This window comes from Solanum stenotomum, chromosome 12 (assembly GCF_019186545.1).
Source record: "Solanum stenotomum isolate F172 chromosome 12, ASM1918654v1, whole genome shotgun sequence".
NCBI lineage: Eukaryota > Viridiplantae > Streptophyta > Magnoliopsida > Solanales > Solanaceae > Solanum > Solanum stenotomum.
In genome coordinates this window covers 35448226-35472714 of record NC_064293.1, presented here as the reverse complement: position 1 = coordinate 35472714, position 24489 = coordinate 35448226, and the positions used below count along the sequence as shown (strand labels likewise).

The 24489-nt window shown below is 34.6% G+C and overlaps 3 protein-coding genes and 1 pseudogene across 4 annotated transcripts in view; 3 read left to right on the top strand and 1 right to left on the bottom strand.

Moving 5' to 3' along the window:
• LOC125848826 (OPA3-like protein) lies at positions 1–24489 on the top strand. 2 transcript variants are annotated; one of them, XM_049528767.1, is made up of 5 exons: positions 1–400; positions 1541–1675; positions 4332–4418; positions 4923–4958; positions 23980–24489. In XM_049528767.1, the coding sequence occupies exons 1-5, from the start codon at positions 272–274 to the stop codon at positions 24100–24102; spliced, it is 510 nt and encodes a 169-aa protein (XP_049384724.1). In that variant the 5' UTR covers positions 1–271; the 3' UTR covers positions 24103–24489. The 2 variants fall into 2 exon arrangements, with proteins under 2 accessions (XP_049384724.1, XP_049384723.1); XM_049528766.1 differs by lacking the exon at positions 23980–24489 and having other exon boundaries at positions 3–400; positions 4923–5504.
• Positions 7581–19626, top strand: LOC125848824 (octanoyltransferase LIP2, mitochondrial-like). Its single transcript, XM_049528765.1, has 2 exons — positions 7581–7680; positions 18858–19626. The coding sequence occupies exon 2, from the start codon at positions 18862–18864 to the stop codon at positions 19537–19539; it is 678 nt and encodes a 225-aa protein (XP_049384722.1). The 5' UTR covers positions 7581–7680; positions 18858–18861; the 3' UTR covers positions 19540–19626.
• Positions 7607–24489, top strand: part of LOC125848821 (transcription factor VOZ1-like) — a 28426-nt gene continuing 11543 nt past the window's right edge. Inside the window, exon 1 of the mRNA XM_049528760.1 lies at positions 7607–7680. The gene's annotated coding sequence lies outside the window, so the exon portion shown is untranslated. The remainder of the gene's footprint in view (positions 7681–24489) is intronic.
• On the bottom strand, positions 8014–10795 carry LOC125848825 (octanoyltransferase LIP2, mitochondrial-like; annotated as a pseudogene).

The following is a 24489-nucleotide window of genomic DNA, read 5'->3' as shown; positions in this document are numbered from 1 at the left end:
TAAACATGTTCACAATTTTATAGGAATTTGTATTCAGGCAGACATTCTAACTTCCATGAAAGAACCTTCACTTTAACCCCACACGCATTTTAGCTTATTCCCCAAGAAATCAGCCCTTTCTCAACTGGTCAACTTACAATTTCATGAATCTTTACATATATAACTACTTGTAGAAACACACTCATGGAACGTCTTTGCATATACAATCCTCTTTAACGTTGATTGATTTCCTTTTAGAATTTACCCAGATCGAGAAATTGTTGATACAGTAATGGTTCTGCCACTATTGAAGCTTGGGACACTTGCATTGAAAACACTGAGCAAACCCATTGGCAGTAGGCTTAAGCAACAAGCTGGGTTGCACCCAAAGTTTCGTAATTTCATTGTTAGCATGGCCCAGGTAATCCCCGATTATTTTGGAAATGATATCCTCTTTATAGGGCTTGAATTTGATCTAAATCTTCTTTTTGGCATAGCTAATTAGAATGGAGAGGGCATAAATTGTGCATTTCTTCTGTCCCTCTTCCCCTAAAAGAATGATTGGGTTAGGAGTAGGACTAGGACTAGCAAAGTTTCTAACTTTATGTATATGGGGAGTGAGGACTCCATATTTTGTATAGAATTGGTGACCACAAAGGGCATTGATTCCAATTCCGTAATAAAAGCTCTTAGTCCGTTTCAGCAAAAAAGGGTTGTCCTTGTTGCTGTTTATTCAATTACCAGAATCTAATTGGGGCTATTCAAACGGATAGACCAATGATTGTAGTAAAAATCAGTTAGTGCTGGGAGAAAAGAGTTTGATGTATGCCTAATGTTATGTGGTTGGCTTTAGACTTAAGGAGCAAAGAGTTTAGTTGACAAGAGCATAAGTTTATGTCACGTGACCAACCTGCAATTTTACAATTTTGTTCCTGTTAGTTAGTTGTAGTCTCACATCTAGTTCAGTTAGTTGTGAGTTATTGAAAGAGCATAAGTAGCACAGTTGCATAATTCCTCATTCAGAAAACAAAATGCAATGAAAACCATTATACATATGCCAATTTATTTCACATGGGAAGATTGGCTATCATTTTTGTTTTTGGTTATAACTTTGGGGAATTGCGCTTTGTTCTTTAGCACTTATAGTTCTGAATTGAGGGACTGGTAGGATTTACTTAGGTGGTTGGATGATTCTAATGGTTACATCTTACAATACCTGATACGAGTGGCTGGTGTTCCGGTTGAGGAGTTTTAATGCTGTTTGACCTTGTCATCTCTAAATAGCTGATTGTTGCATGTGCTTCCTTACTTTTAATAAGTACAAGCACTTTTCTTGCTCTCTAGTTCTTTTAACCCCTTAATAATGCAATGCAAGAAATGTTGCTACATTCCTCTAAGCATTTCACTTTATTACACCTCAGTGCATTATTTCAGCTATTTATGCTTTGTTTGTAGATGCAAATACCATCTTTTAAAAACTTTTTCCTTCATATGTTAATCTCTTGAATTCAATTAGCATTTCAAATTTCATCTGTTTGAACACATCCATTGTTGGAAGCAGGCAAACCACCGGATCACAACAACAATGCAGAGGCGGTTATATGGTCATGCAACCAATGTAGAGATACGGCCTTTGGATGAAGAAAAAGCTGTTCAAGCTGCTGTTGATCTTCTGGGGGAGGCTTTTGTCTTTTCGGTATTGCCTATTTTCCCACTTGACTCTGTAATGACATGTCTAGATAGTTATCTAGGCTTCCTCTGTTTGTTAACGGATACATATCATTATTGTTTAGATAAGATCATACAGGAGCGGAGCTAGGTGGGAGTTCATGGGTCGGACGAACCCAGTAGCTTTTTTGTAGACCATAAATTTGTACTAGAAAATTAAGTAATAACTTGTGAACACCTAATAAAACTAATTGACAACTCAATGGTAAGGAAGGAGAAGGAAATTTAGAACCCCAAACTCTTAATACGGGCTCCGCCTCTGAGAGCATACACTTCGCTAACTACTCTAGGTTTGAATTCTAGTGAATTTAAAACATGATATTCACTCTGACTGCAGTATCGATGTAGTCGTGCTACCTTTGTCACCCAGACTAGCAGTGGCAATTTCTAATTATCCACATAGCCCTTGAAATCTTGGGCATTCTCTTTGCATCAATATGTGGGAATAAGTCTGATTCAACATGTCCACTGAATCCTTCTCTGTTCAACTGCCTTGTGATTTCTTTTCCTAGGAAGAGTTTGAAACACAAAACTTAGATCTCTGAAACTTGTATACATGAAAGCCTCATACCTACCATCTCGAGATACACTGTATTAGAAGGCCTAACCTCTTGTTCCTTACAATTCTGATTTCACACTATTGGATTGTCAAAAATAATACTGCCTGCTGAAGACTTCTATATTTTCTCTTTTAGTTTCTGAAATATTAGAGCAAAAAGATTTCAAGTATAATTTTAACCAACATTTTACACTGACTGCACTTTCTGGTTGTGCTACAAAATCTTGAACCGAGTTTGTGTGGTGAGTTCCCTTTCAGCTATCTTGGATGTGTTAGACTTGATCTCTTGGGTTCTAGTGCTAATCTCCTTCTCTTCGAGTTATCATAGGTTGCTAAGTAAGTAAAAGGGAAGTACCAAGAGTTACACTTGAACTCCTAGACTCTAGTGCTTATCTGTGTTTTTTTCTTAAGTATCCTTTAGGAAGGGAAAGGAATGTGCTGATGATATTTATTTACACTTTATGTGTGGTTAGTCAGCAAGCAATGCAAAACTCTCTTACATGAAAGACTTAACTTGAAGTTAAGTCCTAGAAAAATATTTTGAAAACTTGCACCCAAAGGGTAGCGGCTGCTGGTTTCCCTTGTCATAAAAAAAATAATATATATTTTGAAAACTTGAAAGCAAATAGTTTGTGTTTTAAAAATCCATTTCCTTTCAGATAAACAAACGCAAGGACATGATTTTTGTTTTCCTTTTCTTTAGTTCACTTCAAAATTCTAAAGAAATATATTTTCAGGCAACTTTCTTGACTTCCCAACACGCGAGAAGTCAATCTTTTCCTTTTAATTACTGCTTATTCTAAATTTTTAAGAGTGGTCAATGCAATATTTAGGTCGTACTGAACACTAGTTATTGTGTTGAAGACATCCCTAATATCTCTCTTTCAGATAAATATACCTAAAACATCACTGTGACTTGCAACTTATAAGCTAAACCGACAAGGAATTTCGCTACCTTAGGACAGTTATAGTTACAGTCACCGTTCACGGGGGCTTCAGTTGCTGGCTCCCCTGTCATCACGTCACCAACTTCCTTGACCTTCCGGATGTCTTTAGAGTTTAGTAGGAAGTGTACGGTTTTCACTGTTTATATGAGATAGATTCTTCATGGAGCCATCTGTCAAATAGCCAAGGTAAGTATCCTTCTGTAGGTGTAAATATGCATTATACACTTCTTCTGCATTTGTCATCCACCTCTGCTGACTTCTCAAGTCTTTGGATCACTAACAGTCACCAGCTGCCACATGAACTCATACCCTTTTCTTACTTCCATCTTTTCTTATTATGTCTATGATTTCATGTCACAGGCTTACAGGATTGAGTCAGCATCTTCAATTGGAACCACTCTAATCTTCTCTCTCTGCTTAGTTAAAAAATCTTCCCCTTCATAAAAGTGTAAAAAAAAATTCTGCTTCATATAACATATAAGTGCCATATGATTTGATCACTGGAAGTCTATTATTCTTGTGCAAAATCGGAAGCTTTACTTTAGCATTTCATAATCGTACACAATATGAATTAGAATGAGTGGTCACCAGTTGCTTTATCCAACAACAACATACCCAGTGTAATCCCATAGGTGGTGGGATCTGAGGAGGATTGAGTGTACTCAGACCTTACTCCTACCTCGTGGAGGTAGAGAGGTTGTATCTGAAAGACCCTCGACTCAAGTAACGTATACCAAAACTGTCTGAAAAGAAAAATCCAAAAATAAAGAGGACATAGCAAACAATAGGGAAAACATTACATAGCATTCAGAAAACAAGTAACAGTAATAACAACCAAATAATGTGATAACCGAAGCATAGGAAACAACATGTAGTAACAAAAATAATCTGTTATCACATTATTTGGTTGTTATTTTGTTTGTGAATTTCTTGTGAGTGACACAGTAATGAATCATGAATAATGCAGCATGGGAGGCATCATTATATTTGGTTGAATCTGTCAATAATGGTGGTCAGTTTGGAGTGATGCAATAACACTCGACTTTGGTATCTTGCATCTAGCACCTTTATGTTGTCTAATTTTGTGCTTTGGCTACTTTCTTGAATTGCTGAACTAGGTTGCAGTTGCTGCACTTTACTTTGAGGTGCAAAGAAGTTCTCGATCAGAAGCGAAAAAGGAGGAACTTCGCAGACAAGATCTGGAGGTAGTCTCTCAAATTCTTCAGTTACTTGTTTGGTCTTTGACAAACTCTTTTGTATCACCCAAAACCAAAAACACTGAACATTCCTAAAAGTATGTGTTGTTCCTGTGATGTTATCTCAGTAAACATCTACCTTTGCATCTCTTTCTCAAGTTTATGGTTACTAATTATGATTGTTAAGAGCTAACTCTTGAGGTTGAGTTGACAAGGTCCATTTTTTAAGTATCATCATCACTCATCATCATCATCATCACTCATCATCATCACCACTCATCATCATCACCATCATCATCATCATCAGTTGACAAGGTCCATTTTTTAAGTATCATCATCACTCATCATCATCATCTTCATCTTCTTTGAATTTTCTGTCTAAAACAATCCTTTCCTGTTCTATTACATCATGAGTTGAGATCAAAAACATCTATTAGCTATTATAATGAACTGAAATTCATCCTTCTTGAAATTTGTTTGAGCTATATTTGAGATCCTCATTCGTTTTCTCAGCAAATGAGGGAAAGAGATGATGCATTGTCACGAGAGGTGGAGAGCCTGAAAAGCAAAATTCAAGAGCTTGAACAGTTGGCAAGGGGACGAGGACTTGCTGGAGTGTTCAATTTCAGACCTTCTCAAGTCGAAGAAGGCAAAGTACCAACACCAGCATGATCTATTGTGTGATGTTTTGGCAGCAAAATGATCAGATATTTTCTCATTCTTTGGAGCCAAGAATCATATGCCTTCTGTAAACCAGAAGCCTAGGCGCCTTGCTGAAAATGAAGTTGAATCTTATGAAAATTTCCATTGATGTTATCAATATTGTGAGTTCCATAGCCTGAGTTTTTTGCTGTGTCCTCCTTTGATTTATGGCACTATACTGATTTTACTTATGTCTAACTCCACATGCTTTCAAGAGACTTGTGTACTTGGCAGTTAGCATCATAGGGTGCTAAATTGTGAAATGTTGGATTTGGAGTTTTTTTTTCAGCCATGTTCTAATGTTCAATACTGGTGAGGTGACATTTTGACCAGATGCTCCTTACCTGCAAAAGTTTTATGTAATACAAATATAACACCAATATTTATACTTTAGCACATTTATATGAATGGGAGGCATCATGAATTGACTACAGCCCATAGGGAATCTTGAAGATGGATAGTGGGGTGTGATGCCTTCCTTGCCTTGTTGTTTCTCTCTTTTTACTTACCCACCAAAAGGGACCTTTTGGATGATGGATCTGGATTTTGCTCACAAAAAGCTTCTACTCCCTCTGTCCCTAATTACTTGTTTACTTTTGAATTGACACACCTATTAAGAAAGTAATTATCGATATAGCGACTTTACCATTTTAATCCTATTAATTATGAAGTGGATAAATTAAAAATCTAAATTTTCAAGAATTCTACTTTTTTCAAAGTAATTAATCGAGGGTATAATAGGTAAAAATATTTTGTCCTTTCTTGATTTGTTAAAATGGACAAGTAATTAGGGACAATTAAGAAAAGAAAAGTGGACAAGTAATTAGGGACAGAGGGAGTATCTTCTTTCTCAATGTGGGTAAAAAGGACCAATCTCTTTGTGCCACACCAATTCTAAAAATGGAGTCCTATTATAGTGTCTTTTTTCATTCTTCTTTTAACTTTTTTGTTCCATTGTATATAATATTAATAATCAGATTTATAATTCAAAAGGCATTTTAAATGGTAAATAAATCTTTGATATGTTTTTAATGTATAAATTAAATAAGAATTCATTGTATGCTTGTCAGTTCTTATGCCCCTAACAGTTTTTTGGTGGTGAAGTCATTTACAAAATAGGATGCTTTTTTTTTTAAAAAAAAAGACCTTATGAGTTGTGGAAAAATTATATATTAACTTGAAATATTAGAAAGTTGGAGGAGTCTTGCGTATTTTATAAATAATGATCCTGCAATAGATCCATAATAAAGTAATATACTGAATTGTTTATTTCTTGGATATGTTGGTAATAGTGATGCATATAAATTTCTTGGTATGTTAGTAGTGATATGATTGAGTGTAATAATACCGTTGAAATAAAAAAAACAATTGGTAGTGTTTTAAAAAAAAATAAGAGATAATATTTTTTATGTTCCTAATGTTCAAAGTGAAAATACTTCCAATGCTCATTGTCATTCAAAATGATTTTGAAAATGAGAATTAAAGGAGGAGCAAAAGAACAATAAAAGATTATGGATTTTACATTTATCTTATTGATAATGATTCTATATATTTTCTGACACAATTTTTTCTTTTCGTACGCCTCTTATGAAACAAATTATAAAAGCTAAAACAAATTATATTCTAGAAAATAATACTTAAGATTTATTGGTTCACTCGAAAAACTATACTCATTTGTTGTAAATAATTATTATTTTTTAGAAGGAAGTATAATTTTGATGATTCCATTGATAGATATAAACCTAGATTCATTGTTAAGAGTTTACTTAAATATATTAGCTATTGTATTTATTATGCAGCCAATACTATTATATAATGCTCGCAATAATGCAGCCACATATGATGTAATGATGCATATTATACATATAAATATATATTTCCTTTATTATCCCCAAAAAAAACAGTACAATTTACTTATAAACAATATTGATTATTTCAACACTTGTGCAAATAAATCTATATATTAAATGCAACTACACCAAGAAAATTAGAGTTAAACATTACTAATGTGTCAAAAACCAATAAGAAAGTCATAACTTATTGCAAATTAAGATCTTATGTCCATAGAATAAGCATACAAAAAAACTGAAAATATATATGTTTTTTTAAAATTCACCTATTATCTTCAATTTTTTCTATACAAAAATTAAAATGTGATAAATTCATTGCATAAAAAAAAAGTATAATGTATACCGACGTTTCCTTCGATTTTTCAAAAAAAAATAATCCATTTCTATACACATATAGTTGATTAGTAATACATTTTCTATTTAATATATTTAAATCATGACTTTATCAAATCAGACCACACACGAATAATTTAATTTCAGTTGGATTTAATTTTTTAGTTTTATCTTAATTAACAACTGCCACGTAGATTTTTATTTTATTTTATTTTTTTCTCAAGGGTTTGGATAGACATATATATAAACCAGTCTTTCAATATATATATAGAGAGAATTTCAGACAGAAATCAAAACCCAAAAACACTTCTTACACTTTCTCTCTCTCTTCACTGTTCGGAGGCCGCAATCTCTCCTGTCTCCTCCGACCCACCCGCCGATTACCGGTAAGAACCCTATTCTTCTTGCCGGTTGGGAAATTTCCTGGCTTACTTTACCAATTTCGGCTTTTTAAAACTTTTTTTGATTGACTAATTTGTGAGTAATTGTCTACTTTTTTGCCATGTTTTATTCCTTTTCTTTGAAATCTTGCTTTATGTGTATATTCCCTTCAGAATTGTTAGTTGATTGTGATGATATTATTGTTCTTTTGATTCCCAGATTTAGGGTTAGGTAAATGGGTTTTCTACCGCCGTTAAGATCGCCTTACTTCCTGGATTTTTATTGAATCGAGCAAGATTGTGTCTTTTGTGATTTGGGTGTTGTGAAAGTTTCCTACCATCTAGAATATAAATATTGCTTATAGAAAATGTTTGCGGTTACTGTAACCGTTACCTCATCCTAAAGAAGTTTTTCGAAACTAAAATCGATTTAAATCTTATTTAAGATCAACAATGTCTTAAGAGAGATTGAGTGGATTATTAATTTAAAAGGAATTATTAAACAAATCGATTATAAATAGTTACTAATGATTTCACATCTAAAAAAGCTAGAAAAATAGATTTTAAACAAAAGTATGTATAATGAAAAAATAAAAGTATTAGGGCCCTATCTTATATTTCGATTTAGTCCCCTAATCTTATTGAGTCGGCCTTAGAGCTCGTTCATATTGATGATCTCAAACTTGGAAGTTAGACGGTCAATCAGAAACAATCTCTCTACGTCACAAAAGTAGGTGTAAGGCTTTTAGTCTTACCCTCCTCACACTTTACTTATGGGATTACATTGAGTTTGTTTTGCTTTGTCATGTCTTCAACAAATTTTGGTATCACTCACCTGTGCCTCCATGGGTCAAAGGAACTCAGGTTCCTCATAAACAGAACTCTCTGGGAAAAATATCCACAAATAAGGATATCAAAAATTCAAAGGACAGCACAAGAAATCTGCTTTTGATATCATCGCTTACTCGTCCACAATGCTAATCTGATCAAATGAATGAACAATGTCTATTTATACAAAAATTAGTCACATAATGTAACATTAGTGCTTATAATCAAATTATAACACAGACTTATCTTTTAAAATGACATCATTGTACCCAAATATTCTTACAAAACAAGCGATCAACTACTCCTGTATCACTTCTTCAGCAGGAAGCTCTACATTTGTCTCATTCTTCAAAGACGTAACACCTTTATCCCTAATCCCACAAGGCACAATATGCTTAAAGTAGTTTCAATCAGGGTCCATGTTGAATGCTAATCCATGAGATGTGATCCCAGGTGAAATTCGAACTCCAATCGCGCCAATCTTTCTGTCCTCAACCCAAACTCCAGTTTCGCATTTTTGTCCAGCCTGTGCTTTCACACCATACATAGATGTCAATTCAATCATGGTTAGCTCAAGCTTCTCAACGTACATTCTAGCCCCTAAACCAATATCTCTCAATGAAACAATGGGATATAAGATCGCTTGGCGAGGACTGTGAAAAGTAATGTCACCTTCTCTTTGCGTATAGTGAAGTTCCACCCCCATGGACTTGAGCTCGGAATCAGAAATGAGTAGATTATGAATTGTTTCCCTTTTGCCAACTATATACGTCGGTGGATGCTGTAGAGATAATAGGATATTAATAATTTTTAAAGCTTTTCTATCAGATGCCAGCTTCTCTTGCAACTTCAGTGCCTCCAGGTAATTTACCGTGCCCATCTTCCAAACCTCAAGACTGCACCTCATTTGCCTGAACATCACGAAACAATCAATCATTCGTGTAAGTGAAGAATACTGAAACAAAATGACAAGCTCACAATATCAGATTTAGTGGCCGGAGCAGTTTCTCAGGTCACAAACTTATCCCAAATGTTGTACTCTACATTTTCTCAAAGTAAAGACAAAGATACGCCTTACGCACATAGAAGAGTTTAAAACAAATCTGTCCACAAACGCCCTCCATTCTCACATTTGTTTTTTTCCGGGAAATGGATACATGATATTAGAAAGCAAATAAAATCACACAAGCAATCAAATGTGTCTCAAATTTTGCCTACCTGAACCTCATTCAATAGACTAATATTGCAATAAAACTTGTTCCATAATTTAAACAGAACTTATTCTAAATCATTAATCAATTAGGCTTCTTTAATCACACAAATCATCTTTCATCCCAAATTCACCTATTTAGCAAACCATTATTATTCCTTTTAACTAGTCTTCATTCTAAACAAACAGATTGTCCATTCCATGAATCACAGAATCACATCGCCAGAATATCAAATCGAAAAGGAAACAAAAATGAACATAGAGTTAAAGAATTGGAACCTCACTTCTCTTTGCAATTTTGGCTATAAACAGAGAGCTCTAGAACTCGGATTGAGAACAAAACTCAGAGTGACCAATGACCTCAAATAGTACAACAGAGACTTTCACCAGGGATATATACATTTAAAATACAATTTTAAAATTTGTCTTTGAATCTGATTATTCAATGTAATGCCAAATCAAGATCTGGGGTTTTCCTTTTTTTCCTTCTGTTATTGGATAAAGTAATCAATTTCATAATTTAGTTTACAACAACAAGAAACACCCCTTTTACAAAATACAACCCTCTATGCTCAAAACTCAAAAGTTTAGGAAGCTAACAAAGCAAGATCTAGTTTTTTCCCCTTCATTCCTTCATTTACCTACCATACATCAAATAGAAAAGCCCCTTGAAAGCATATGAGTGTTACATCAAAATATTCACCAAGAATGAATTTTTTTTCCCCATTTACACCCGTTTGGTGAAGCTATATTTGGCAATAAGGAAAAAAAATTCAATACTTTTTCAATTCTTGATGAAAGAAGAGTAATTCAATACATTTATTAAGAAAAAGGGAAACATTCGAATCAATTCAAAGAAAGAAAAGTAAGTTAGAAAATATATATAAAGATAAATAAGGTGGAGAGAACCTACAAGATTTTTCAGGGGAAGCTTCAATTCACTGCATAATCTTATTTTCTGTTAATTTTCCACTCCATTTCTTTCCACTCTTTGCTTCTCACAGTTTTTCCATTATTGGGTTATTGGTTGGATTTTGAGTTTGTAATATGAATTATTGGGTAATTTGATAATCTATTAAAATTATAATAATTTATTATTTTTAGCCTTAGATAAATATTAAATATTAATTTCACTATCTTACTGATTACTCACTTTTCCTTTTAACCTTCAATTTTTTTTTTGAAATTGGTAAATTGTATTCATTCAGCATTAAGGCTATGCTGGCCACCTCCAAAAAGTTTACAAAAAAGAAAAGAGAGATACTTACAAAGAGCCTATAAAATCCAGTAGTTGGATTTCCTCTTCTATACTCTGTTCTTTACACCAAAAACCTAGTGAAGTAATAACTTTCCACTTAACCTTCAAAATAGAGGATTCTTTTCCTTCAAAGATCTTCTGGTTCCTCTCCTTCTAAATGGTCCGCCAAATGCAGGTTGGGACTGTCCTCCACCATCTTTTTTGGCTTTTGCTTCCTCCTCTTCTGATCCAACAGCTAAGCAAATCTGCAGTATGTTCAGGTATGATCCAGTTGATTCCAGCAATGGAAGTGAACATAGCCCAAACTTGTGTTGTTACTTTGCAATGCATGAAAAGGTGTTTGTTGGTTTCTAGTACCTCCTTGCAGAGGAGGCATCTAGATGCTATGATGGACCCCCTTTTTTGCAATGCCTCATGTGTCAAGCATGCTTTCCTAGCTACTAGCCAAGTGAAACATTTCACTTTATTAGGAGCCATGCTCTTCCATATAGTATTCCAAGGTCGAGTTGACCTGCCTGCAGCAACACTCAGTCCCCTGTTATGTATACTTTGTTAACAGTGAAAATTTCATCTGTATTAGTGCCCGGGAAGTTTCCTAATAGTTTTAGAAAATCTACCACCCATGGTATTTCCCAATCATTTAGGGGTCTTCTGAAAGTCAGGTTCCACCCTTGAGGGGACCACATTTCTTGTATACTACATCCAGTATTCAAGCTTATTTAGAACAGTTCAGGAAAAAGGGAGTGAAGTGTGCCATGATCACTCCAGTCCTCTTCTCAAAAAAGTATCTTGTCTCCCCTATCAACTCTAACTTTAGTGTTTAGCTTGAGAGTCATCCATAGATTCCTGATAGATTTCCAAACCCCAACCCCATATGTATTAGTCACTTTATTAGTGCACCACTGCCCCTCCGGACCATACTCATGAAGGATAATCTCCCTCCACAAGGACTGATTTTCTTGAGTAAATCTCCATAGCCATTTGATAAGTAAACTCTTATTATGAAGCTTTAAGTTCCTCACTCTTAGACCTGCAAAACTTGCTTTGCTGAACTGCGCTCCATTTTATCAGGTTGAAACTTTTCTCAATCTTGCTTCCTTGCCATAAGAAATCCCTCCTCAACTTGTCTAAGATTTCCACTACCTCACCGGGGATGGGAAATAAAGACATTACATATGTTGGCAGAGAATCTAGGACTGCATTGATCAAAACAACTCTACCCCCAGGGAAAGGTATTGTGATTTCCAAAGAGCTAGTCTTTTTTCTGTTTTCTCTATTATTCCATCCCATATATTCACAGCTTTGTGATTAGCACCTAATGGCATTCCCAAATAATATGTGGGCAACTCCTCTATCCTGCACCTCAAAATATCTGCCAGAGACTGAATTTGTTGCACCTCTTTCACTGGAAAAATATTGTTTTTCCTCCCGTTAATCTTCAACCCAAAGCAAGCTTCAAAGATCACCAGTATCACCCTTAGGTAGCAAATTTGTTCTTGTTCAGCTTCGCAGAAAACCACAGTGTCATCGGCATATAATAAGTGAGTCACCTCCATGATTTCATTGTTTCTGTTCTTAATGCTGAAGCCTTTTATCCAGTTGTTTGTTGCAGCCCTTCTCATCAGACTGCCTAGCCTTTCCATAGCTATGATAAAAAGGAAAGGGGACAAGGGATCCCCTTGTCTCAGAATGGAGAACCTGGTAGTATTGATACAAAATTCTATCCACTTAGTCCACCTTCTCCCGAATCCCATTTGCCTGAGAGTGGTCAACAAGAAACTCCAGTTCAGGTGGTCAAAAGCCTTTTCAATATCTAATTTGCACATAACTCCAGGCACATCTCCTTTAATCCTGGTGTCGATGCATTCACTAGCAATAAGAGCAACATCCATTATTTGTCTCCCCTTGATGAAAGTCATTTGGTGGTTGTTTACAACTCTGCTTATCACCTCTTTCATCTCTCAGCCAACACCTTTGCTATGATTTTGTAGACCCCGGAGATTAGACCAATGGGTCTGAAATCTCTTAGATTATTTGCTCCAACCTTTTTCGGAATCAAAGCTACAAAGGTGGCATTGAAGCCCTTCTCAAACTTGTGGTGAGGGTGAAATCTGTGGAATGTCTGCATCAGTTCTTCCTTTATTGTTTCCCAGAAAGCTTGAAAGAAAGCCATGATATGACCATTTGATCCAGGTGCTTTTCTGCAGCACATGTCTTTATCCCTGCCAGTACCTCTTCTTCCTCAAAAACTCTCTCAAGGTTGTTTCTTTCTTCTGTTGAAATGCCTTGTACTTCATAAAGATTCAAATAAGGTCTCCAATTTTCTGATTCTTTGTAGAGATCTTGATGAAAATTTACAATGGAGCCCTTGATAGCCACAAGATCACTAGATAGTTCTCCATTGATCAACAAGGAATCTATAGTGTTGAGTCTTTTATGTGCAGTGGCCATTATGTGAAAAAACTTAGTGTTTTTATAACCACATTTGATCCACTGGACTCTGGATCTCTGCCTCCAAAATATTTCTTCATTCCTGGCCACTTTGTCATATTCCATGGCTAAATGAGCCTTTACCAACTGCTCATCATCATTTAAGGGTCTGCTTTCTTGCAAGGTCTCCAAGCTCCCTATTTGATCTAGGATGTGGCTTTTTCTTGCCTTCCAGTTCACCTTGTGCTCTTTGCTCCATTCTTTGAGTTTAGCCTTTTAACATGCTTAATTTTGTTGCCAGAATGTGATAAAAGAACACCACCATTCTTGAACTTTTTCTTTGAAATCTTCCACATTAAGCCACCACTTTTCGAACTTAAAGTAACACTTCTTGAACTTACCATCTCCACAACTCAAAAGAATGGGGTTGTCGTCAGACCCAAGGCTAGGAAGAGAGCTTTGCCTAATCTGAGTGAACATTTCATCCCAAGGAAAAGGATACAAAAACCTGTCTATTCTAGAAGCATTCATGTAATTTGCCCCTCCTCTCCAAGTATAGGATCCCCCGAAAAGAGGAGGGTCTATGAGTTCCAGCTCATTAATGCAGCTGGAAAAATCAGACATTGCTCCAGATAGGTTAACACCATTAGTTTTCTCAGATGGAAATCTTATTGTGTTGAAATCTCCACAAACCACCCAAGGCCCTTCACACAAACTCCTCATTGCTCCTAGTTCTTCCCATAAATCTCTTTTTTCATTCCTATCACAAGATGCATAGACAGCTGCGATAAACCAGTCTAAATCTTGATTAATCCCACACAATTTGCAAGTAATCATCTGGCTGCCACTCTCTACTTCCTCCCCCCTCCAAGCCCTTTTGTCCCATATGATAATGATTCCTCCCTTAGTTATTTGGGTGAGTTTTAAATTAATATGGGTGGATCTTTTGATTATGGGTAAAAATTTAATAAAAATTAGGTAAATGTTTTAGATTGTGACACGTGTTCCGTCGTTAGTCAAAAGGGTATATACGCTCCAAAATTTGGACCGTCAGGGCATCAACATCCTAAAAGTATAATGAAGGGTATTTACATACCATTTACGATAGTTCGGGGGTATATTTGTCCTTTTTCCCTTTATTTTATGAGTATCTTTTATTAGTAAATTAAAAATCAAATTATTAAGGATCAAAATTAATAAATATTATCTTATTAATTTAGTATTATTGAGTATATTTATAAACGAAATCAATAATATATAAAATCAAATCGAACCGAATAGACTATAAGCACATGGACAAAATATTGCATTATCTTATGGTAACCACTGGTCACCTTGGGCTCACACTTATCTCTCCACGTGTCATACGAAGCTTCTATTGACATCGAATATGTCTCTATTAATTTTCGTTTATTTTTATTTGCCTATCACATTAATTAGAAAAACACATGTTTATTTTATTTGTTGATTTAAAAAGTTATAAGATAATTTAATTTACTTACTCAATTTGTTTCTATATCTACATTTTTTGCCACTTTACTTTACGAATTCAATTTCTTGAGAGAAGTATTGAAAATATTTTTCAATTTATGTATGAAACGCTAATTTCATTTTCAAAATTATTGAAAATCTTAAAAGACATCTCTTTATTTGATTAATTGAATTTAAATACAACTCGATCTCTAACATAACATAGCTGATGGTCTCTTTATTACTTTCTCTATTTATTTTTACTTGTCAATTATTCTTAAAATAAAATTTTCATTGTACTTGTCACTTTTGACATATAAAAAAAACAATAATATTTTTTCATGTTTACGCTCAATATTAAATAATGTTCCTTCAAATTATTTAGACTTAATAGTTAATATTAAATATATCTGTGACAAATAATTGTGAGGAACAAGCAAGCCTCTCACCATTAACATAATAATGGTCTCGCCAGCAAGCCCAAGGAGTTTGGCCAAACCTGCCTGAAAAGATGTTTAATAGAAGGAAGGATAAAACAAAACAACGTAAAACTAGTCTAAAGTGCATGCTTAAAGAGTCACTGCAGTAAGGCTTCCTATGCCTCTGACCATTAACATAATAATGAAGGATAGTTAAGAGAGCAGCTCTAAAACCAATCCACCAGGAACTGCTGTAAATTTGAATAGAGAAGAAAGAATGTAGAAATGACATTCCTTCATTCAACTAAGCACTAAAAGGAAAACAACTTTATCGAAGAAAATCGCAAATTCTTGCAGTGAACTTGTAAAATTCAAGCTTTATTTTATTTTTTTGATAACCGAGAAATCCGTCTATGACCTGCCCTTTGGACCAATCACAGCCTTCTAAACTCGGTGGATAATGGGCCTGCCCCTCTACCCTTCTCCACTTAAATACCGGGCTTCGCTTTGCATGGTGTGGGGCTTATAAAATTCAAGCTTTATTATAAAAAACAAAATTGATAACTGCGGTGTCCCGGCCAGCTTGCATGCCTACTACCTCCCAAAAGCTTGGACAAATGAGAAGAAATCACCTAATATTTTGCCTCCATTGGGAATTGAATTTGAGACCTCAGGATTCTCAATCTATGTCATTGTCCACACCCTTGGGTGCAAATTCAAGCTTCATTTTCGCACTAATTAAGAGCTATTTCTTTTTAACTTGACCCAAAACTAACAAACAATGATGAGAAAACTTGAAACTGAATACCGTAGCCATACCTGGATTACCAATAAAAAAGATATCTCTCAATAGCAAGATTATACATCTTCATGCATAGCCTAAGCAGAGCAATCCTTTTCTAAAGCAAATCGCCAACCCATCAAAACCGAAATAACAATTAGAGACGAAGAACATAGAAATGATTGGATGAGGAAATTGAGCATGGAAACAAATGTGATTAAGCAAGATTCTAACAGTCAACCAAAGTCAACGATTAAAACTGACCTTGTTAACAACAGTACAAACAAATTTGCAGCCAAGAACAATATGACTGAGCAAAATAGTGAAATCGCCGCGAAATTCAGGGTATTTACTTTGTTCATTCAACACGAACCTAGTGATTGTCATCAAATCAATCCGATGAGCATCTGCTGCATGATCCATCGATACTTTCTTCCTTCTTCCACTCAACTCTTCAGTAACAAAAGCAGTATATCGATACAATTCTACCTCAAAATATAGATTGGGGAAAATTGGGTGGCACAGAATTCCATGTTGACACGAGTAGTTCCGCAATTCGAGGCTTTACTTGTTCCTCACAATTATTTGTCACATTTTGACTCAGCACACCCATTAAAAAAATAATTATTGACAGATATGTTTAGTATTAACTATTAAGTCTAAATAATTTGAAGGAACGGTATTTAATATTGAGGGTAAACATGAACAAATATTATTATTTTTTTTATACATCAAAAGTGACGAGTACAATGAAAATTTTATTTTAAGAATAATTGACAAGTAAAAATAAACAGAGAAAGTAATAAAGAGACCATCAACTATGTTATGTTAGAGATCGAGCTGTATTTACATTCAATTAATCAAATAAAGAGATGTCTTTTAAGATTTTCAATAATTTTGAAAATGAAATTAGCGTTTCATTCATGAATTGAAAAATATTTTCAATACCTCTCTCAAGAAATTGAATTCGTAAAGTGAAGTGGCAAAAAATATACATATAGAAACAAATTGAGTAAGTAAATTAAATTATCTTTTAACTTTATAAATCAACAAATAAAATAAACATGTAATTTTTCTAATTAATGTGATAGGCAAATAAAAATTAATGGAGATATATTCGATGTCAATAGAAGCTTCGTATGACACGTGGAGAGATAAGCATGAGCCCAAGGTGACCAGTGGTTACCACAAGATAATGTAATATTTTGTCCATGTGCTTATAGTCTATTCGGTTCGATTTGATTTTATATATTATTGATTTCGTTTATAAATATACTAAATTAATAAGATAATATTTATTAATTTTGATTTTTAATTTACTCATAAAATAAATATATGACTTCTTTAATAATTTAAAATGACAAAATAATTATATAACTTTATAGAGCTCTTAAAATAGAAACAATAATAAGTAATAACTAACGTGAAAAGAGTTATACAAGTACAACACAAAAAGAAATTAAACGAAACAAAGTATAATGTGAAATTGCAAACTCAAAGTAACATATAGTGTGAAATTGAAGTTAAAAGGAAAAGTGAGCAATAAGTAAGATAGTGAATTTAATATTTATCTAAGGCTAAAAATAATAAATTATTATAATTTTAATAGATTATCAATTTACCCAATAACTCATATTACAAACTCAAAATCCAACCAATAACCCAATAATGGAAAAACTGTGAGAAGTAAATGGTGGAAAGAAATGGAGTGGAAAATTAACAGAAAATAAGATTGAAAAATCTTGTAGGTTCTCTCTCTACCTTATTTATCTTTATATATATTTCCTTAACTTACTTTTCTTTCTTTGAATTGATTTGAGTGTTTCCCTTTTTCTTAAAATCCATTTTTGGTGAATATTTTGATGCAACACTCATATACTTTCAAGGGGCTTTTCTATTTGATGTATGGTAGGTCAATGAAGGGAAAAAAAACATATCTTGCTTTGTTAGCTTCCTTAACTTTTGAGTTTTGAGCATATAGGGTTGTATTTTGTAAAAGGGGTGTTTCTTGTTGTTGTAAACTAAATTATGAAATTGATTACTTTATCCAATAACAGAAGGAAAAAAAGGAAAACCCCAGATCTTGATTTGGCATTACATTGAATAATCAGATTCAAAGACAAATTTTAAAATTGGATTTTAAATGTATATATCCCTGGTGAGAGTCTCTGTTGTACTATTTGAGGTCATTGGTCACTCCGAGTTTTGTCTCAATCCGAGTTCTAGAGCTCTCTGTTTATAGCCAAAATTGCAAAGAGAAGTGAGGTTCCAATTCTTCAACTCTATGTTCATTTTCGTTTCCTTTTCAATTTGATATTCTGGCGATGTGATTCTGTGATTCATGGAATGGACAATCTGTTTGTTTAGAATGAAGACTAGTTAAAAGGAATAATAATGGTTTGCTAAATAGGTGAATTTGGGATGAAAGATGATTTGTGTGATTAAAGAAGCCTAATTGATTAATGATTTAGAATAAGTTATGTTTAAATTATGGAACACATTTGATTGTTTGTGTGATTTTTATTTGCTTTCTAATATCATGTATCCATTTCTCGGAAGAAAACAAATGTGAGAATGGAGGGCGTTTGTGGACAGATTTGTTTTAAACTCTTCTATGCACGTAAGGCGTATCTTTGTCTTTACTTTGAGAAAATGTAGAGTATAACATTTGGGACAAGTTTGTGACCTGAGAAACTACTCCGGCCACCAAATCTGATATCGTGAGCTTGTCATTTTGTTTCAGTATTCTTCAATTACACGAATGATTGATTGTTTCGTGATGTTCAGGCAAATGAGGCGCAACCTTGAGATTTGGAAGATGGGCACGATAAATTACCTGGAGGCATTGAAGCTGCAAGAGAAGTTGGCATTTGATAGAAAAGCTCTAAAAATTACTGATACCCTATTATCTCTACAACATCCACCGACGTATACAGTTGGCAAAAGGGAAACAATTCATAATCTACTCATTCCTGATACCGAGCTCAAGTCCATAGGGGCGGAACTTCACTATACGCAAAGAGGAGGTGACATTACTTTTCATGGTCCTCACCAAGCGATCTTATATCCCATTGTTTCGTTGAGAGATATTGGTTTAGGGGCTAGAATGTACGTTGAGAAACTTGAGCTAACCATGATTGAATTGGCATCTATGTATGGTGTGAAAGCACAGGCTGGACAAAAATGCGAAACTGGGGTTTGGGTTGAGGACAAAAAGATTGGCGCGATTGGAGTTAGAATTTCATCTGGGATCACATCTCATGGATTAGCATTCAACATGGACCCTGATTTAAACTACTTTAAGCATATTGTGCCTTGTGGGATTGTTGATAAAGGTGTTACGTCTTTGAAGAATGAGACAGATATAGAGCTTCCTGCTGAAGATGTGATACAAGAGCAGTTGATTGCTTGTTTTGTAAGAATATTTGGGTACAACGATGTCGTTTTAAAAGATAAGTTTGTATTATAATTTGGTTATAAGCACTAATGTTAACATATGCTGATACATTATGTGACTAATTTTTGTATAAGTAGACATTGTTCATTCATTTGATCAGATTAACATTGTGGACGAGTAAGCTATGATATCAAAAGTAGATTTCTTGTGCTGTCCTTTGAATTTTTGATATCCTTATTTGTGGATATTTTTCACAGCGAGTTTTGTTTATGAGGAACCTGAGTTCCTTTGACCCTATGGAGGCACAGGTGAGTGATACCAAAGTTTGTTGAGGACATGTCAAAACAAACTCAATGTAATTCCATAAGTAAAGTCTGAGGAGGGTAAGATTAAAAGCCTTACACCTACTTTTGTGATGTAGAGAGATTGTTTCTGATTGACCCTCTAACTTCCAAGTTTGAGACCATCAATATGAACGAGCTCTAAGGCCGACTCAATAAGATTGGGGGACTAAATCGAAATATAAGATAGGGCCCTAATACTTTTATTTTTTCATTATACATACTTTTGTTCAAAATCTATTTTTCTAGCTTTTTTAGATGTGAAATTGTTAGTTACTATTTATAATCGATTTGTTTAATAATTCATTTTAAAATAATAATCCACTCAATCTCTCTTAAGACATTGTTGATCTTAAATTGATTTTAGTTTCGAAAAACTTCTTTAGGATGAGGTAACGGTTACAGTAACTGCAAACATTTTCTACCCACTTGACTCTGTAATGACATGTCTAGATAGTTCTCTAAGCTTCCTCTGTTTGTTAACTGATACATATCATTTTATTGTTTAGATAAGAGCATACGCTTTGCTAACTACTCTTAAGGTTTGAATTCTAGTGCATTTTAAATACGATATTCACTCCGACTGCAGTGTGGATGTAGTTGTGCTACCTTTGTTACCCAGACTAGCTGTGGCAACTTCTAATGATTCACATAGCCCTTGAAATCTTGGGCATTGAAGTCTCGTTGCATCAATATGTGGGAATAAGCCTGATCCAACATGTCCACTGAATCCTTCTCTGCTCAACTGCCTTGTGATTTCCTTTCCCAGGAAGAGTTTGAAACACAAAGCTTAGAGCTCTGAAACTTATATACATGAAAGTCTCATACCTACCATCTCGAGATACACTGCTAGCTTTAAAATTTGCTTCAAATCTGAAATATCTGCTTATGAGTATTACTCTGACTGATCATGCATGAGCAAGTAGCTCCTAAGTCAAGTGCTGTTAAATAACGCAGATTTGAGTTGAGAATTGTGTATAACTAATTTTACATGATCGTCAAAATATAGAAGCATATTGCTTTGGGTGATCTGTGTGAAGCTTAGTAGTTCCCATGAATTATGATTAGTGCTATCAACACAAAATTGATCTAAGACTTCCAAGTTCCATATGATGAACCTCAGTTGAATGATTTTTTAGGAGTAATTTTTATTCGTGAATTGTTTACTTGTGAAAGCGGGAAAAGAAAGTCCTTTTATCTGAAAACTCCTCTAATTTAAAGATACCGTGTTGAATACCCACTTTAAATACTAAATCAATGTTGGTAGTGTGCTGATTGAACACATTTTGGTGTAATGATGGTTGAAATGGAAGATAAAAGAAAATCAAAGTCCAGGGTCTCTCCTCAGTTTCTTTGGGCAGTTGATAGAGTACTGACATGTTATGAAACTATTCTTCTTTTCGCAGCTTGTCCAAATAGTATCCTTTACATCCCATTATATTGACTTAGAATTAGAAGGTAGGAACCTCTTGTTCCTCACAATTCTGATTTCACACTATTGGATTGTCAAAAAAATACTGGCAGATGAAGACTTCTATATTTTCTCTTTTATTTTCTGAAATATTAGAGCAAAAAGATTTCAAGTATAATTTTAACCAACATTTTACGCTGACTGCACCTTCTGGTTTAGCTACAAAATTTTGAACTGAGTTTATGTGGTGAGTTCCCTTTCAGCTCTCTTGGATGAGTTAGACTTGAACTCTTGGGTTCTAGTGCCGATCTCCTTCTCTTCTAGTTATCATGGGTTGCTAAGTAAGGAAAAGGAAAGTACCAAGAGTTACACTTGAACCCCTGGGACCCTAGTGCTTATCTGTTTCTTTTTTGAGGTATCCTTTGTTTCTAAGAGAGGGAAAGGAATGTACAGATGATAATCATTTACACTTTATATGTGTGGTTAGTCAGCAAGCAATGAAAACTGTCTTACATGAAAGACTTAACTCTAAGTTTAATCCCAGAAAAATATTTTGATAACTTGAAAGCAAGTAGTTTGTGTTTTAAACTCCATTTCCTTTCACAGAGACAAATGCAAGAACACTTCAAATTTCTCAAGAAATATATTTTCAGGCAACTTTCTTGACATCCCAACACGAGAGAAGTTAATCTTTTCCTTTTAATTACTGCTTATTCTAAATTTTTAGGAGTGGTCAATGCAAAATTTAGATCGTACAGAAACACTACATAGTATATTGAAGACGTCCCTAATATCTCACTTTCAGATAAATATACCTAAAACATCACTGTGACTTGCAACTTATAAGCTAACCCGACAAGAAATTTCGCTAGCTTAGGACAGTTATAGTTACGGCCGCTGTTCAGCCAGGCTTCGGTCGCCGGCTCCCCTGTCATCACATCACCAACTTCCTTGACCTTCTGGATGTCTTTAGAGTTTAGTAGGGAGTGTACGGTTTTCACTGTTTATCCATCTGTCAATACCCAAGGTTATATCCTTCTGTTAGGAGTAAATATGTTTTATACACTTCTTCTGCATTTTTCATCAACCTCTATTGACTTCTCAAATCTTCGGACCACTAACAGTCACCAGCTGCCACATGAACTCATACCCTTTTCTTACTTCCATCTGTGTTTATTATGTCTGATTTTATGTCTCGGGCTTACAGGATTGAGTTAGCATCTTCAATTGGAACCACTCTAATCTTCTTTCTCTGCTTAGTTAAAAAACCTTCCCCTTCTTATAGATGTTAAAAAATCTTCCGCCTCACATAAGTGACATATGATTTGATCACTGAAAGTCTATTATCTTTTGCAAATCTGGAAGCTTTACTTTAGCATTTCATAATCGTACACTATATGAATTAGAATGAGGGGCTACCAGTTGGCTTTATCCAACAACAACAACATACCCAGTGTAATCCCACAGGTGGTGGGATCCGGGGAGGGTTGAGTGTACTCAGACTTTACCCCTACCTCGTGGAGGTAGAGAGGTTGTATCTGAAAGACCCTCGACTCAAGTAATGTATATCAAAGTTGTTTGAAGAGAAAAATCCAAAAGTAACGAGGACATAGCAAACAATAGGGAAAACACTACATAGCATTCAGAAAACAAGGAACGGTAACAACAATCAAATAATGTGATAACCGAAGCATAGGAAACAACAAGTAGTAACAAAAATAATCTGTTTCATTTGTTTGTGAATTTCTTGTGAGTGAGACAGTAATGAATCATGAATAATACAGCTTGGAGAGGGCATCATTATATTTTGTTGAATCTATTAATAATGGTGGTTAGTTTGGAGTGATGCAATAACACTTGACTTTGGTATCTTGCATCTAGCACCTTTATGTTGTCTAATTTTGTGCATTGGTTACTTCCTTAAATTGCTGAAACAGGTTGCAGTTGCTGCACTTTACTTTGAGTTGCAAAGAAGTTCTCGATCAGAAGCCAAAAAGGAGGAACTTCGCAGGCAAGAGCTGGAGGTAGTCTCTCGAATTCTTCGGTTACTTGTTTGGTCTTGACAAACTCTTTCATATCACCCAAAACCAAAAACACTGAACATTCCTAAAAGTATATGTTTGTTCCAGTGATGTTATCTCAGTAAACATCTACCTTTGCATCTCTTTCTCAAGTTTATGGTTACTGACTATAATTCTTAAGAGCCTACTCTTGAGGTTGAGTTGACAAGGTCCATTTTTTAAGCATTCTTATTATTACTTATAAATATTATTATTATTATTATTATTATTATTATTATTATTATTATTATTATAAATTAGGTTATGGTTACTTATTCTATCTCAATGTAATTTCATGGAATGGGCCCAGTAAAGCGAGCACTTTTTGGACAACACAACGGACCAATTTTGTGCCACATCCATCATTGCTCTTGCATAGTTCTCTTAGAGAAGATAGGTGGATGCACCAAGTATCCCTTTAATTACATATCATTTCTATTACCAAACCTGAAAATGCACCCTGATTTACCTGGCTCTTTGTAGCAGCAGAAGGAACTGTTGTAATTTGCTAATTTGAATTTTATTGATTCTGGTGTTAAACAATGATGTTCTATTACATCATGAGTTGAGATCAAAAACCCCTATTAGCTCTTATAATGAACTGAAATTCATCCTTCTTGAAATTTGTTTGAGCTATATTTGAGATCCTTGTGTTTTTTCTCAGCAAATGAGGGAAAGAGATGACTCATTGTCATGAGAGGTGGAGAGCCTGAAAAGCAAAATTCAAGAGCTTGAACAGTTGGCAAGGGGACGAGGACTAGCTGGAGTGTTCAATTTCAGACCTTCTCAAGTCGAAGAAGGCAAAGTACCAACACCAGCATGATCTATTGTGTGATGTTTTGGCAGCAAAATGATCAGATATTTTCTCATTCTTTGGAGCCAAGAATCATATGCCTTCTGTAAACCAGAAGCCTAGGCTCCTTGCTGAAAATGAAGTTGAATCTTTTGAAAATTTCCATTGATGTGATCAATATTGTGAGTTCCATAGCCTGAGTTTTTGCTGTTTCCTCCTTTGATTTATGGCACTATACTGATTTTACATATGTCTAACACCACATGCTTTTAAGAGACTTGTGTACTTAGCATCATAGGGTGCTAAATAGTGAAATGTTGTTCAGCCATGTTCTAATGCTTAATACTGGTGAAGTGACATTATGACCAGATGCCCCTTACCTGCAAAAGTTATGTATAAATACAAAAGTAACACCAA

What these genes read in the sequence shown, in the direction of transcription:
- LOC125848826 (XM_049528767.1), top strand. Translation starts at nt 272, where the DNA reads ATGGTTCTGCCACTATTGAAGCTTGGGACACTTGCATTGAAAACACTG. An exon ending in GGGAGGCTTTTGTCTTTTCG is followed by an intron (nt 1,676 to 4,331) that starts GTATTGCCTATT and finishes TTGCTGAACTAG; the next exon opens with GTTGCAGTTGCTGCACTTTA. An exon ending in ATGATGCATTGTCACGAGAG is followed by an intron (nt 4,959 to 23,979) that starts GTGGAGAGCCTG and finishes TTGTCATGAGAG; the next exon opens with GTGGAGAGCCTGAAAAGCAA.
- LOC125848824 (XM_049528765.1), top strand. Translation starts at nt 18,862, where the DNA reads ATGAGGCGCAACCTTGAGATTTGGAAGATGGGCACGATAAATTACCTG.